Source organism: Salvelinus namaycush, chromosome 17 (assembly GCF_016432855.1).
Source record: "Salvelinus namaycush isolate Seneca chromosome 17, SaNama_1.0, whole genome shotgun sequence".
Taxonomy (NCBI): domain Eukaryota; kingdom Metazoa; phylum Chordata; class Actinopteri; order Salmoniformes; family Salmonidae; genus Salvelinus; species Salvelinus namaycush.
Genome location: NC_052323.1, coordinates 7,794,771 through 7,808,180, shown reverse-complemented (window position 1 = coordinate 7,808,180; position 13,410 = coordinate 7,794,771). Strand labels below are relative to the sequence as shown.

General features: G+C 42.5%; 1 protein-coding gene across 1 annotated transcript in view; it reads right to left on the bottom strand.

Annotated features, from left to right (window-relative positions):
- The window catches only part of mgat4b (alpha-1,3-mannosyl-glycoprotein 4-beta-N-acetylglucosaminyltransferase B), a 220,767-nt gene extending 209,757 nt beyond the window's left edge, over nt 1-11,010 (bottom strand). The window contains exon 1 of the mRNA XM_039012084.1: nt 10,914-11,010. Coding sequence (XP_038868012.1) covers nt 10,914-11,010 — 97 coding nt within the window. The remainder of the gene's footprint in view (nt 1-10,913) is intronic.
- Between the last annotated feature and the right edge of the window lie 2,400 nt (nt 11,011-13,410).

Here is a 13,410-nt window from a genome sequence, read left to right as displayed (position 1 = left end):
ACCCAAAATTTCGATGTTTTGTTCCCCGAGCCACTGAGTTATCACTTTTGCCTCATGGCAAGGTACTCCATCATGCTGGAAAAGGCATTGTTCGTCACCAAACTGTTCCTGGATGGTTGGGAGAAGTTGCTCTCGGAGGATGTGTTGGTACCATTCTTTATTCATGGCTGTGTTCTTAGGCAAAATTGTGAGTGAGCCCACTCCCTTGGCTGAGAAGCAACCCCCCACATGAATGGTCTCAGGATGCTTTACTGTTGGCATGACACAGGACTGATGGTAGCGCTCACCTTGTCTTCTCCGGACAAGCTTTTTTCCCAGATGCCCCAAACAATCGGAAAGGGGATTCATCAGAGAAAATGACTTAACCCCTGTCCTCAGCAGTCCAATCCCTGTACCTTTAGCAGAATATCAGTCTGTCCCTGATGTTTTTCCTGGAGAGAAGTGGCTTCTTTGCTGCCCTTCTTGACACCAGGCCATCCTCCAAAAGTCTTCACCTCACTGTGCGTGCAGATGCACTCACACCTGCCTGCTGCCATTCCTGAGCAAGCTCTGTACTGGCAGTTCCCCGATCCCGCAGCTGAACCAATTTTAGGAGACAGTCCTGGAGCTTGCTGGACTTTCTTGGGTGCCCTGAAGCATTCTTCACAACAATTGAACCGCTCTCCTTGAAGTTCTTGATGATCCGATAAATGGTTGATTCAGGTGCAATCTTACTGGCAGCAATATCCTTGCCCGTGAAGCCCTTTTTGTGCAAAGCAATGATGACAGCACGTGTTTCCTTGCAGGTAACCATGGTTGACAGCGGAAGAACAATGATTCCAAGCACCACCCTCCTTTTGAAGTTTCCAGACTGTTATTCGAACTCAATCAGCATGACAGAGTGATCTCCAGCCTTGTCCTCGTCAACACTCACACCTGTGTTAACGAGAGAATCACTGACATGTCAGCTGGTCCTTTTGTGGTAGGGCTGAAATGCAGTGGAAATGTTTTTGGGGGATTCAGTTAATTTGCATTGCAAAGAGGGACTTTGCAATTAATTGCAATTCATCTGATCACTCATAATATTCTGGAGTATATGCAAATTGCCATCATACAAACTGAGGCAGCAGACTTTGTGAAAATGTATATTTGTGTCATTCAAAACTTTTGGCCACAACTGTACACTACCGTTCAAAAGTCTGGGGTCACTTAGAAATGTTCTTGTTTTTGTAAGAAAAGTACACTTTTTTTCCATTAAAATAACATCAAATTGATCAGAAGTACAGTGTAGACATTGTTAATGTTGTAAATGACTATTGTAGCTGGAAACGTCAGATTTTTTAATGGAATATCTACATAGGCCCATTATCAGCAAACACTCCTGTGTTCAAATAGCACATTGTGTTAGCTTATCCAAGTTTATCATTTTGAAAGGCTAATTGATCATTAGAAAACGTCAACAGTGAAGAGGCGACTCCAGGATGCTGGCCTTCTAGGCAGAGTTCCACTGTCCAATGTCTGTGTTCTTTTTCCCAACTTAATCTTTTTATTAGCCAGACTGAGATATGGCTTTTTCTTTGCAACTCCGCCTAGAAGGCCAGCATCCCGGAGTCGCCTCTTCACTGTTGACGTTGAGACTGGTGTTTCGCGGGTATTATTTAATGAAGCTGCCAGTTGAGGACTTGAGGCATCCGTTTCTCAAACTAGACACTAATGTACTTGTCCTCTTGCTCAGTTGTGCACCGGGGCCTCCCACTCTTTATATTCTGGTTAGAGCCAGTTTGCACTGTTCTGTGAAGCGAGTAGTACACAGCATTGTACGATATCTTCAGTTTCTTGGCAATTTCTCGCATGGAAGTTTCAGACTAAGTTTCTGGCGAGTTTCAGAAGAAAGTGCTATGTTTCTGGCCATTTTGACCCTGTAATCAAAACCACAAATGCTGATGCTCCAGATACTCAACTAGTCTAAAGGCCAGTTTTATTGCTTATTTAAATCAGAACAACAGTTTTCAGCTGTGCTAACATAATTGCAGAAAAGTTTTCTAATGATCAATCGGCCTTTTAAAATGATAAACTTGGATTAGCTAACACAATGTGCCATTGGAACATAGGAGTGATGGTTGCTAATAATGGGCCTCTGTACGGCTATGTAGATATTCCATAAAAAAGCCGCCATTTCCAGCTACAATAGTCATTTGCAACATTAACACTGTATTTCTGATCAATTTGATGTTATTTTAAAATGGACAAAAAGTGTACTTTTCTTACAAAAACAAGGACATTTCTAAGTGACCCCAAACTTTTGAATGGTAGTGTATTTTTTGGTTCGTACAGACAAATTAGCATATTAACTATCTAATTTGCATACAGTATAAACATTTTTATTCTAATTTCATGGAGCATGAAGATTTGTTAATATGACCACACTACTTTAAATGATTGATCTTAAATTACTGTAATTGTATACCATACTGCCTAATTTGCATATGAAGTGCCTACTTTGCATAAAATTGCATTGTCATTCCATAAATACAATTATATTTGAATCATCTCGGTGTTCTACATCAACCCGGAGAATTTCATAAAATATGACTACCCTATCTTGAGATATTGGACAAAAAGTATTGAATTTAAGAAGAAAGACAGGTGATTTGGTGCCTTATGGACAAGGGATTAACATCGAAAAAGGTCAAAATATGTTGCGGACAGGTCAATCCCTTGAAAATAAGATCTCAGCAATAGAAAGTCCTATCCTCGTGAAATAGAGTTTTTGGTTTTCCTGAGAAGTCTCTCTATAACATGGAATACAAAATATAACACCAAAACCACAGTTTCATTTTGTCCCCGAACAATAGGGAATCCATTTCAGACGACAGCTGTCTAATTGATAAATTACCTTGATGCATTGCCACAAATTAGACACAGTTTAGTGCACAAAAGCTCAGTAAATATAATCTGTTAAATGCACAGAGGAAACAACCCCTTTCCTCTTACCTGACCCCCCCCTTACTGCACTACATGAAGTAAGCCCACCCATGGGGCATGCTTTTATGACTAGTGCCATGACAATGGCCAACAGCGTCAGACTTTGTGCATGTGTATGTAGAGGGCCACCCACCCCCCAAGGCCAGGGTAATTGTCAAGGTTACCATTGCAGTTTGCACGCAAGCAAGGGGTTGGGGACATGGAAGGCTGACACACACAGGCCTTTGTGCCTTTTGACAGAGAAAAGCAACAGAGTGTGGCAGAGGAGATGGTGGCACCTAAAAACAGCACTTCCTGTCTCAGTCTTTCACATCAACTATGACCAGGGGGGGAAAGAACTGAGAACATAGGCGAAAATCTGACCAACTCCACCACAAAATTACACCAAGAGCCCAAAACACAACAATTCAGAGACCTTCTTCCAAGTCAAGACAGTAGGATCTACAACTCATGGGACATCAATATTCACAGTCAAACTTTCTCAAAACAATACATTGAAAGCCAAAGCCCAACGATTATGAGAGGTGCTCTGATAAAAACTACTAAGTGTGAATTTTCATGTTCTCTGATGTGGGCAGGCTGTGAGTTAGGGGCAGGGCTTGGCAGGGGTATGCAGGTTGTCCAACTGCTGCCAAATAGATCCTTGCCAGCTTTGTCAGTAAATAATGCCACTTATGCCAGTATGTGTGGCAAGCCAAAAGACAGACTCACCAACTGCTGTGTGATACCAACCCCTGACCATCCCGACACCCAGCTTGGTGTGTTTGTGTGAATGACAGCCAATTACAGGCAGTTATGAAGGTCATGCAAAGCCGTTCATTTACAGACCATACGATTCCAAGTCTAAATAAAGCCATAACAAAACACACAAGACTAACCTTCATGTGACTGACCAAACAGTCACCCACATTCCCTATGTGCATAGAGAAAACAGTGGGAACACAAAAGCCTACTTGTCCTGTGTTTGGTCTCTTTGGAGACTCAGGTTTCCCAATAGCGATGGAACTTCGGTTTGCATGAGGTTGTAACGATGCATCTTTCCGACAACCCGCCGAAGACGTAACACGCGTTTCCCAAAACACCACGCAGAGAAAACAGTCGCTACGTGTGTCGTTGGGAGTACGTGTTCGATACTGTTAGGATCGAAAGAAAGGCATCACTGCTCTCGGATCAGCTTTCTCAATTCACATCTTACCTTAGAACATTAGAAGTATTTCACAATACTGACGATGGATCAGCTCCTAGAGCAATATTACCACCTACGGCTGCAAAAATTGAGGTGGCTTATTCTAATACTTACCCAAGAAAAATGTACTAAATCACTGATTTTGCACATGTTAGGCTGCACATCATGAAATACACTTGGTGTAAAAAACACATTAGGAACAGCTGCTCTTTCAATGAAAGGTAAAAGCTATTATTTCTTATTGATGTCACTTGTTAAATCCACTTCAATCAGCGTAGATGAAGGAGAGGAGACGGATTAAAGGATTTTTAAGCCTCGAGACAATTCAGAAGTGGATTGTGTACCATTCAGAGGGTGAATGGGCAAGACAAAAGATTTAAGTGCCTTTGAACACGGTATGGTAGTAGGTGCCAGGCGCACCGGTTTGTGTCAAAAACGGCAATGCTGCTGGGTTTTTCACGCTCAACGGTTTCCCGTGTGTATCAAGAATGGTCCACCACCCAAAGGACATCCAGCCAACTTCACACAACTGTGGGAAGCATTGGATTCAACATGGGCCAGCATCCCTGTGGAAAGCTCGACACCTTGTAGAGTCCTCGCACCGACGAATTGAGGCTGTTCTGAGGCCAAAAGGGGGTGAAAATCAATATTAGTGTTATAATATTATAATAATAATAATAATAAGTGTCAAATTATAATATTATAATAATATTATAAAATATATATTAGTGTTCCTTATGGTCTTGTACACTGTGTATATTGAGACAAAATTAGACAATAGCCTATAAGTAGCAAAATATTATTTATTAATCATGAAATGTCAATATGATTGAAATAGGCCTATAGCCTACTGTTTATATTTTAATGCAGTCATCTCAGTTTTAATTTGAAGCATCTTTTTATTATACGTTGCTTGTTTGTATCAATTGCAAAGACATTATCAACTTTGTATTTGTAGTCAATTTTGTTATGAAGTTAATCGGCTGTCACAGAGAGACAGAAACCATGTTTAGCATAGATATTCTGTGTATAAATTGACGTGGAAGGGCAAAAAAGCATCAAACGACACACCTCGCTGTTCTACGAGTAGTCTGAGGCAGCCTGTAAATAACAAGCGTTTTAAGTGCAGTGTTAATAACGATGGTTTTGGGAAACAGCTCAGCTCCTACGAAGGTTCTAACGATGAACTTAGCCTTAAAGATGCTTTTGGGGAACCGGGCCCAGCGTGGTTGAGACCAGCTGGGAAAAGAACTGACCTGGTCACGAGCCTGGTTAGCCAATAGCCATCCTCTCACCCCCGCATTATATTTTTTCCATCTACAACTCTTTCCACACAGTATTTATTTACCAATGAAACTACCATTGACTAATTTGCTTGTTCACCTTAACATCCCACACAAAAGAACAACGCCTCGTCCTCCTCCATAACAGGTGTTTCAGTTTCTCCCTTTTCATTCCATCATTCTTTTTCTCCAAAGGACTTCAAGCACATGAAACCATGGTGAATACTTGAAACCAGGTAGACATTTTGTATCAAAGGCATGTAAATGTGTTAATGATACAACATTAGGACACTTCCAAAAGCGACAACCACTAAGGCTCTTACTGTTGTCGTCTGTTTTTTCCCCCCATTTAAGGCTTCTTCATTTGGAAGCTTGCTCACACACACCCACAGAGAGAGAAATAGTTATTTTGCTATCTGTTCTCCCAATATTGATGAAACTGACAGACATGGGAAATGGTTACCCAGTTTCCCAAAAGAAAACACCCGTCTCTCCCTGCTGGCAGTGTCTGTGCACACACACACACACACGTGTTTGTGCCCCCCCCCCTCTTATCTAGGCATGGGCTCTGTGTGGGACCTCTAAAGGCAGTGGGGGACTATAAGTGTCTCCTCAGATGTACAGAGCAACGTAAGACCTGACCTTCAGCATCCCACTGGAACGAGAGAAAGAAAGAGGAGACAATGATGTCCATCGCTCTCGGAATCACCCCTCCTCATTGTGTGCACTTAAGATTGGACAAAGGCAAGTGTACACTTGATAGCGGTGTGGATGACACAGCACACACATTATACGTGCACTACAGCTTGGAAAACGACACTAACCCTTATAAGACCAGTCTCTGTTTTCTAAAACACTCAATTTGGAGACCAAATTAGATTATACAAAACCACAACAAAAGTAAAACAGAGCACGGGACTACAAGGAAGTCTAGCAGGCAGCGAACAGTTCTTGTGTGTGTGTTACTTGAGGAGATGACTGGGAATGTGAGCCTGAGCCCCAGTAGTCTGAGAGAGTGTGTGTGTGTGTGTGTGTGTGTGTGTGTGTGAGTGAGTGAGTGAGTGAGTGAGTGAGTGAGTGAGTGAGTGAGTGAGTGAGTGAGTGAGTGAGTGAGTGAGTGAGTGAGTGAGTGAGTGAGTGAGTGAGTGAGTGAGTGAGTGAGTGAGTGAGTGAGTGAGTGAGTGAGTGAGTGAGTGAGTGAGTGTGTGTGTGTGTGTGTGTGTGTGTGTGTGTGTGTGTGTGAGTGAGTGAGTGAGTGAGTGAGTGAGTGAGTGAGTGAGTGAGTGAGTGAGTGAGTGAGTGAGTGAGTGAGTGAGTGAGTGAGTGAGTGAGTGAGTGAGTGAGTGAGTGAGTGAGTGAGTGAGTGAGTGAGTGAGAGAGAGAGAGAGAGAGAGAGAGAGAGAGAGAGAGAGAGATGGACATGAGTCACCAAGAAACTACTGTTTGAGCAGTATGCCAGCTGTGATTTTGTGTGCATGTGTTTGTGGCCTGGAGTGGGTATGTGTGTATCTTATGTATCTTGTGTGTGTGTGTGTGTGTGTGGTGGCCCAGCAGTGACAAACCAACTTTCACATCTCCCAAGAGTCACCGTGCTCCAGGGAATTCCGTGAGCCAAGTCGCATCAGACAGAAAGCCACCGAGGAACTAAACAGGGAATTGGTGTTTGAAAAAGAAAAGAAAAATGAAAGATTCTCCAGAATTTCCTGGGGAAAGATGTCTGCTCATAAGAATAAATTCAGATCTACCTAACTAGTTTTATAAGGCGAGAAGCCCTCGACTTCATCTTGAGTCATTCGACCACGTTCCCATGACCTAATTTGTCCATACACGCTCTCCTGTGACATCGATCTACCAACGGATTCATGCATTTGTTTATCAATAATAATATCTTATTCAATCCCTTCATTGCTGGGGAACATTGACCTATCTAACACTGTTGATATTAAATTGGCATCTGCTGAGTGGCTAGGTGCAGTGTTATTCGGCCATCTCAGATAGATTGAAACAGCCCTCGGCCCCCATTGGAATAAATGTATCAAACAAGCTTCTGCAATCACGTTTAGCTGTTTGCTTGACTGAATTAATTTGCTAGAGTGCTGGCTGGCTCAGAGGGGCACATCAAGGAATACACACACACACACAATCTCTCCCCGTTTCGCTCCCGAGGTAATTGCCATCAGTCTGGGAGTCAATATCGAAGACACACACACTCCAGTCAACCGCAGATGACAGTAGACAGGATGCACAAGCCAGAAACAAGGCCTTCAAGAGGAAACTGGTAATAATAATGATGATGATGATGACACTGAGGAGAGAATGAGGATGATGTCTTGGCAGGAAATAACAGGGGGGGGGGGGTTACAGAGAGGAGCCGCAGTTACTCAACAATTAAGTCAGAATAGGAGGCATGTTCTCAGTCTTAATAAGCTACTGTGCGAACACCTCCTCCCCACCTTCCCTGGTAATCATAGAGTTGTTGGGGAATACATGTAATTATTGTGATGTGATGCAGTGAATGTGTTGGAGTTGATTGATTTCAGAATACAGCTTTCTTCACATTAGTCTATGCTTTAGTCTCTGAACCAAATGTATCCTCTCTGTAGCACAACCTAAACATAGCCATCCGGGAAGTGTAAAGACCCCAGGATAAATGGCCAAACTGTGATATTTGGACTGCTATTATTAGATAATCTTTTAGGGGGTGGATCAGCTTCAACATTGCAAATATGCGGCTTCTATCAAGTTTGGACACATCTACTCATTCAAGGGGTTTTATTTTTACTATTTTCTATATTGTAGAATAATAGTGAAGACATCAACATGGCCAAGATGTTCAAATGTTCATAAATGACCAGCATGGTAAAATAACAATAATCACAGTAGTTGTCGAAGGTGCAACAAGTCAGCACCTCAGGAGTAAATGTCAGTTGGCTTTTCATAGCCGATCATTGAGAGTATCTCTACCACTCCTGCTGTCTCTACAGAGTTGAAAACAGCAGGTCTGGGACAGGTAGCACGTCCGGTGAACAGGTCAGGGTTCCATAGCCGCTTTATATCTTTACTGACTAGTTCAAGTATGCCCAATTTACCATTTATCTACTTTAGTAAGTGGGTTTCTACACTTACCATTCCAGGTGGTGAAAAGCATAAATCATCTGTGTCAGACGAGGAGTCTCGTTTTCTTTTGGGGAATTGGTTCTTCATGCTGATTTGGTGTTGATTGTGTTGGTCGATACATTTCTCTAGCCATATAATTTGTTTTGTGTTGTTATCCAGATGTAAGCTTATTGCCCACGAGTATACGAGTACGTGAAGTGCTAATATTTAGTCAGATTTACAGATATTTAATATTACGTTTTTTATCTTGAGGCATTCTGCTCCGCTGTCTTCAGTCCGCCATTGATCCTCCTATCTGTGGTATTTGTTAAGGTAAATGTGCAGTGTGTCCAAAAACATTTCCCAAGGCATGTGTTTGATATGCAAACATTAAAGCTACAATATGCAACTTTTTGGGAGACCCGACCAAATTCACATAGAAAGGTGAGTTATAGATCTTTCATTCTCACTGAAAGAAAGCCTAAGGAGTAGATCTGTTCTATGTGTGCCATTTCTATGATTCCAGTTCTGAAGTTTAGTTTTTCATATTTTACTTTCGGTTTTAAACACCAGCTTCAAATAGATGAATATACAATATGTTTGGTTATGGAATATATATTTCACAAGAGGTTTAGATGGTACAATGACTCTACTCAATGACTGCTTGTTTGTCACAAACTGAAATTAGGCAAACTATTAGAATATCAGCAACCAGGAAATGGCGGAGCGATTTCTGCATAATGCATCTTTAATCTTCATGTCCTATCAGGTCCTATCAGAATGAAAAAATGAAGACGCATCCAAAGGGGCGGCAGGCAGCTTAGTGGTTAGAGCGTTGGACTAGTAACCGAAAGGTTGCAAGATTGAATCCCTGAGCTAACAAGGTAAAAATCTGTCATTCAGCCCCTGAACAAGGCAGTTAACCCACTGTTCCTAGGCCATCATTGAAAATAAGAATTTGTTCTTAACTGACTTGCTTTGTTAAATAAAAGTTTTTTTAAAAAGCTTGGGGGCACACTGCACACACCCAACACAGTGAAGGTGCACTTCCATTGTGGTGCTAATCGTTTGTATTGTCTCCTGAGAAGAAGGGTCTGCAGGTTATTTAAAAGGGTCGACACGATCTGTGTGAAACCAACTAGAAATAGCCATGAGTCATGACCCTATCAAGTTTCTCAGAAATTTGGCACCACTGTCCAGGGAATTTGGCAGCTGCATCATAATAAGGACAACCGACTGAATTCCAGATCTACTGTAGTAATCGATTGGGAATTTTTCATCACAACCTTTTTTGTATTTTTTAAATTACATTTAATGACTTAAACAAATCATGCATTGGAGTTCCCAACAACATTGTGAGAGGCAGTGGCTTGAAAAGTCCCTCTTTATACGTATAGACTTAATCAAGTGACTTCTGTGCAGAATTTGGTGACTAATTACCACTAAAAAGCAATATTTCAATAGTTCTGATTTTATTTGTGATATCCTCCCAGTGTTTATGCAACACTTGGCATGGACCAAAGGGGAGTGCAAGGCTCCCAACACTATTGGGGCTTGATGAAAGACCTGTGTGTGAACTGTCAATACATACTGTATACCAGACAGCACTTGGATGGATTCTGGCTGCATTTACACAGGCAGCCCAATTCTGATATTTTGCCCAGTTATCGGCAAAAGATAAGATCGGTCAAAAGACCGCTTAGTGCCAAAAGATCAGAATTGGGCTGCCCTGTCAGCTGGGAAGTCTGTGTAAACAGCAGCCTATCAGCCTAGGAACGGGCACGTCTGCTTGCCCAGCAACTTCAAAACACACAAAGCACCATACATGTTCAAACCAAGGGGAAAAGATCCATCCTTAGCCTACATGCACCTGAAGCTTGAGGTTACATTTTTGCAAGTTCCTCACAAACATTGTATCAACATTCATAATCTACAGCTACTTTGTTTCAATATTGCTGCTAGAGATGCGCACTTTGAGCAATCATCTGATTCATAATGTCAACACTATGTTCATACAGAGGAAAATATACCAAAATTACCCTGTCCGTGCAGGCTGAGGAATATATAAAGACGCATGTCTTGGGGGCCTTTAAAATTATGTATTTATCAACAATCTGTTCAATGTAGGCAAAGGTTGCAAAATAAACGCATGACAAAGGTAGAGGGGTCTAACTGGTGCCACCCGGTGAAAACAGACTATTCCTCATGGTCGATGGATAACAGGAAATTGAAATGTCAAATACCAACACCAGAATCTTATTTCCAAACACAGCTACGCGATATCAGACCGATATTTTGTGTCGTTCGTCTCCAACAGCAGACGAAATCTATCAAATCGCCTCAACACGCCCCCGCCTCGTGGTGTGATATAGCAGATACTTTACCTTTGGAGTTGCTGAATGCAGTGTACCAGGAGAGCGAAATGAGTCCGCATAGACCGAACAATACGACCGTTAGGAAGGTGCCATTTCGGAGCCTCATCTCCGGATCCCCGGGCTCATGTCCGAACTTGAGTGCGGGGTATCTGGGCTCTCTCAGCTCGTTTGCTGCACTTCCAGTATAGAAATGCCTCTTCACGCCTGGCAGTCAGAGCGGAGGCTGAGTTTGTTATTGCGCGGCGCTCTGCTCTCGGGTTGACTACTCATTTGCACAAGCTGGGCGTGCTTGGGGAGGAGTTGCCAGAAAGGGAGGGGAGTGCTTTTTCCCCCTTCTCTCGCCTATCCTTCTCGAGTCAGTGCGGACGGAGTGGTGATGAGGCATGCCATGTAGTGTTGCGACTCTGCTAGCGGGCGTTGAAAAATGTGAGGCAGCAGTTCCAGGTTTACTTTCATATCCGTTCATGAATTTTCATATTTCGCTCATTAATTGAATAGCATATGTGCCGAGGTAGCCTACAACTGCTTCTCCATATTCGGATCCTGACGGGGTGCACAGTGCATCTTTAAATTTTATTTGACTTCTGAGTTATTTAGCCTACCTAGAACATTTTTCCAAAAGAAAGGCTAACGTTAATTCAACGGTTTTTCGTAGGCCCATAATAACAATCAAATCAGTTAAATGGGATTCTGACTGCCACTTCCATTTTAGGGCCAGCAGGAGCAGTGCATCTCTCTCCACACCTGACTGGAACACACCTGTTTTATAGGCTACACAAATTAGCAGTAGGGGCTGTAACACTGAGCTAGATGCTGGATGTTACATCCAGTATAGCATCCAGCATCCGGCTCAAAGTTACATCCAGCATTCAGCCCAGCTGAGTAGCATCTGGCTCAGCTGAGTAGGATCCAGCTCAGAGTTACATACAGCATCCGGCTCAGAGTTATATCCAGAATCCAGCTCAGCTGAGTAGGATCCAGCTCAGAGTTACATACAGCATCCGGCTCAGAGTTATATCCAGCATCCAGCTCAGCTGAGTAGCATCCGGCTCAGAGTTACATCCAGCATCCAGCTCAGCTGAGTAGCATCTGGCTCAGCTGAGTAGGATCCAGCTCAGAGTTACATACAGCATCCGGCTCAGAGTTATATCCAGCATCCAGCTCAGCTGAGTAGCATCCGGCTCAGAGTTACATCCAGCATCCAGCTCAGCTGAGTAGCATCCGGCTCAAAGTTACCTCCAGCATCCGACTCAGTTACATACAGCATCCGGCTGAGCATTACATCCAGCTCAGAGTTACAGTTAAAGTCGGAAGTTTACATACACTTAGGTTGGAGTCATTAAAACTAGTTTTTCAACCACTCCACAAATGTCTTGTTAACAAACTATAGTTTTGGCAAGTCGGTTAGGACATCTACTTTGTGCATGACACAAGTAATTTTTCCATCAATTGTTTACAGACAGATTATTTTTCTTAGTATTCACTGTATCACAATTCCAGTAGGTCAGAAGTTTACATATACTAAGTTGACTGTGCCTTTAAACAGCTTGGAAAATTCCAGAAAATGATGTCATGGCTTTAGAAGTTTCTGATAGGCTAATTGACATAATTTGAGTCAATTGGAGGTGTACCTGTGGATGTATTTCAAGGCCTACCTTCAAACTCAGTGCCTCTTTGCTTGACATCATGGGAAAATCAAAAGAAATCAGCCAAGAAAAAATTGTAGACCTCCACTAGTTTGGTTCGTCCTTGGGAGCAATTTACAAACGCTTGAAGGTACTATGTTCATCTGTACAAACAATAGTATGCAAGTATAAACACCATTGGACCATGCATTTGTCATACAGCTCAGGAAGAAGATGTGTTCTGTCTCCTAGAGATGAATGTACTTTGGTGTGAAAAGTGCAAATCAATCCCAGAACAAAAGCAAAGGACCTTGTGAAGATGCTGGAGGAAACAGGTACAAAAGTATCTATATCCAGAGTAAAACGAGTCCTATATCAACATAACCTGAAAGGCCACTCGGCAAGGAAGAAGACTGCTCTAGAACTGCCATAAAAAAGCCAGACTACGGTTTGTAACTGCACATGGGGACAAAGATCATACTTTTTGGAGAAATGTCCCCTGGTCTGATGAAACAAAAATAGAACTGTTTGGCCATAATGACCATTGTTATGTTTGGAGGAAAAAGGGGGAAGCTTGCAAGCCGAAGAACACCATCCCAACCGTGAAGCACCGGGGTGGCAGCATCATGTTGTGGGGGTGCTTTGCTGCAGGAGGGACTGGTGCACTTCACAAAATAGTTGGCATCATGAGGTAGGAAAATTATGTGGATATATTGAAACAACATTTCAAGACATCAGTCAGGAAGTTAAAGCTTGGTTGCAAATGGGTCTTCCAAATGGACAATGAACCAAAGCATACTTCCAAAGTTGTGGCAAAATGGCTTAAGGACAACAAAGTCAAGGTATTGGAGTGGCCATCACAAAGCCCTGTCCTCAATCCT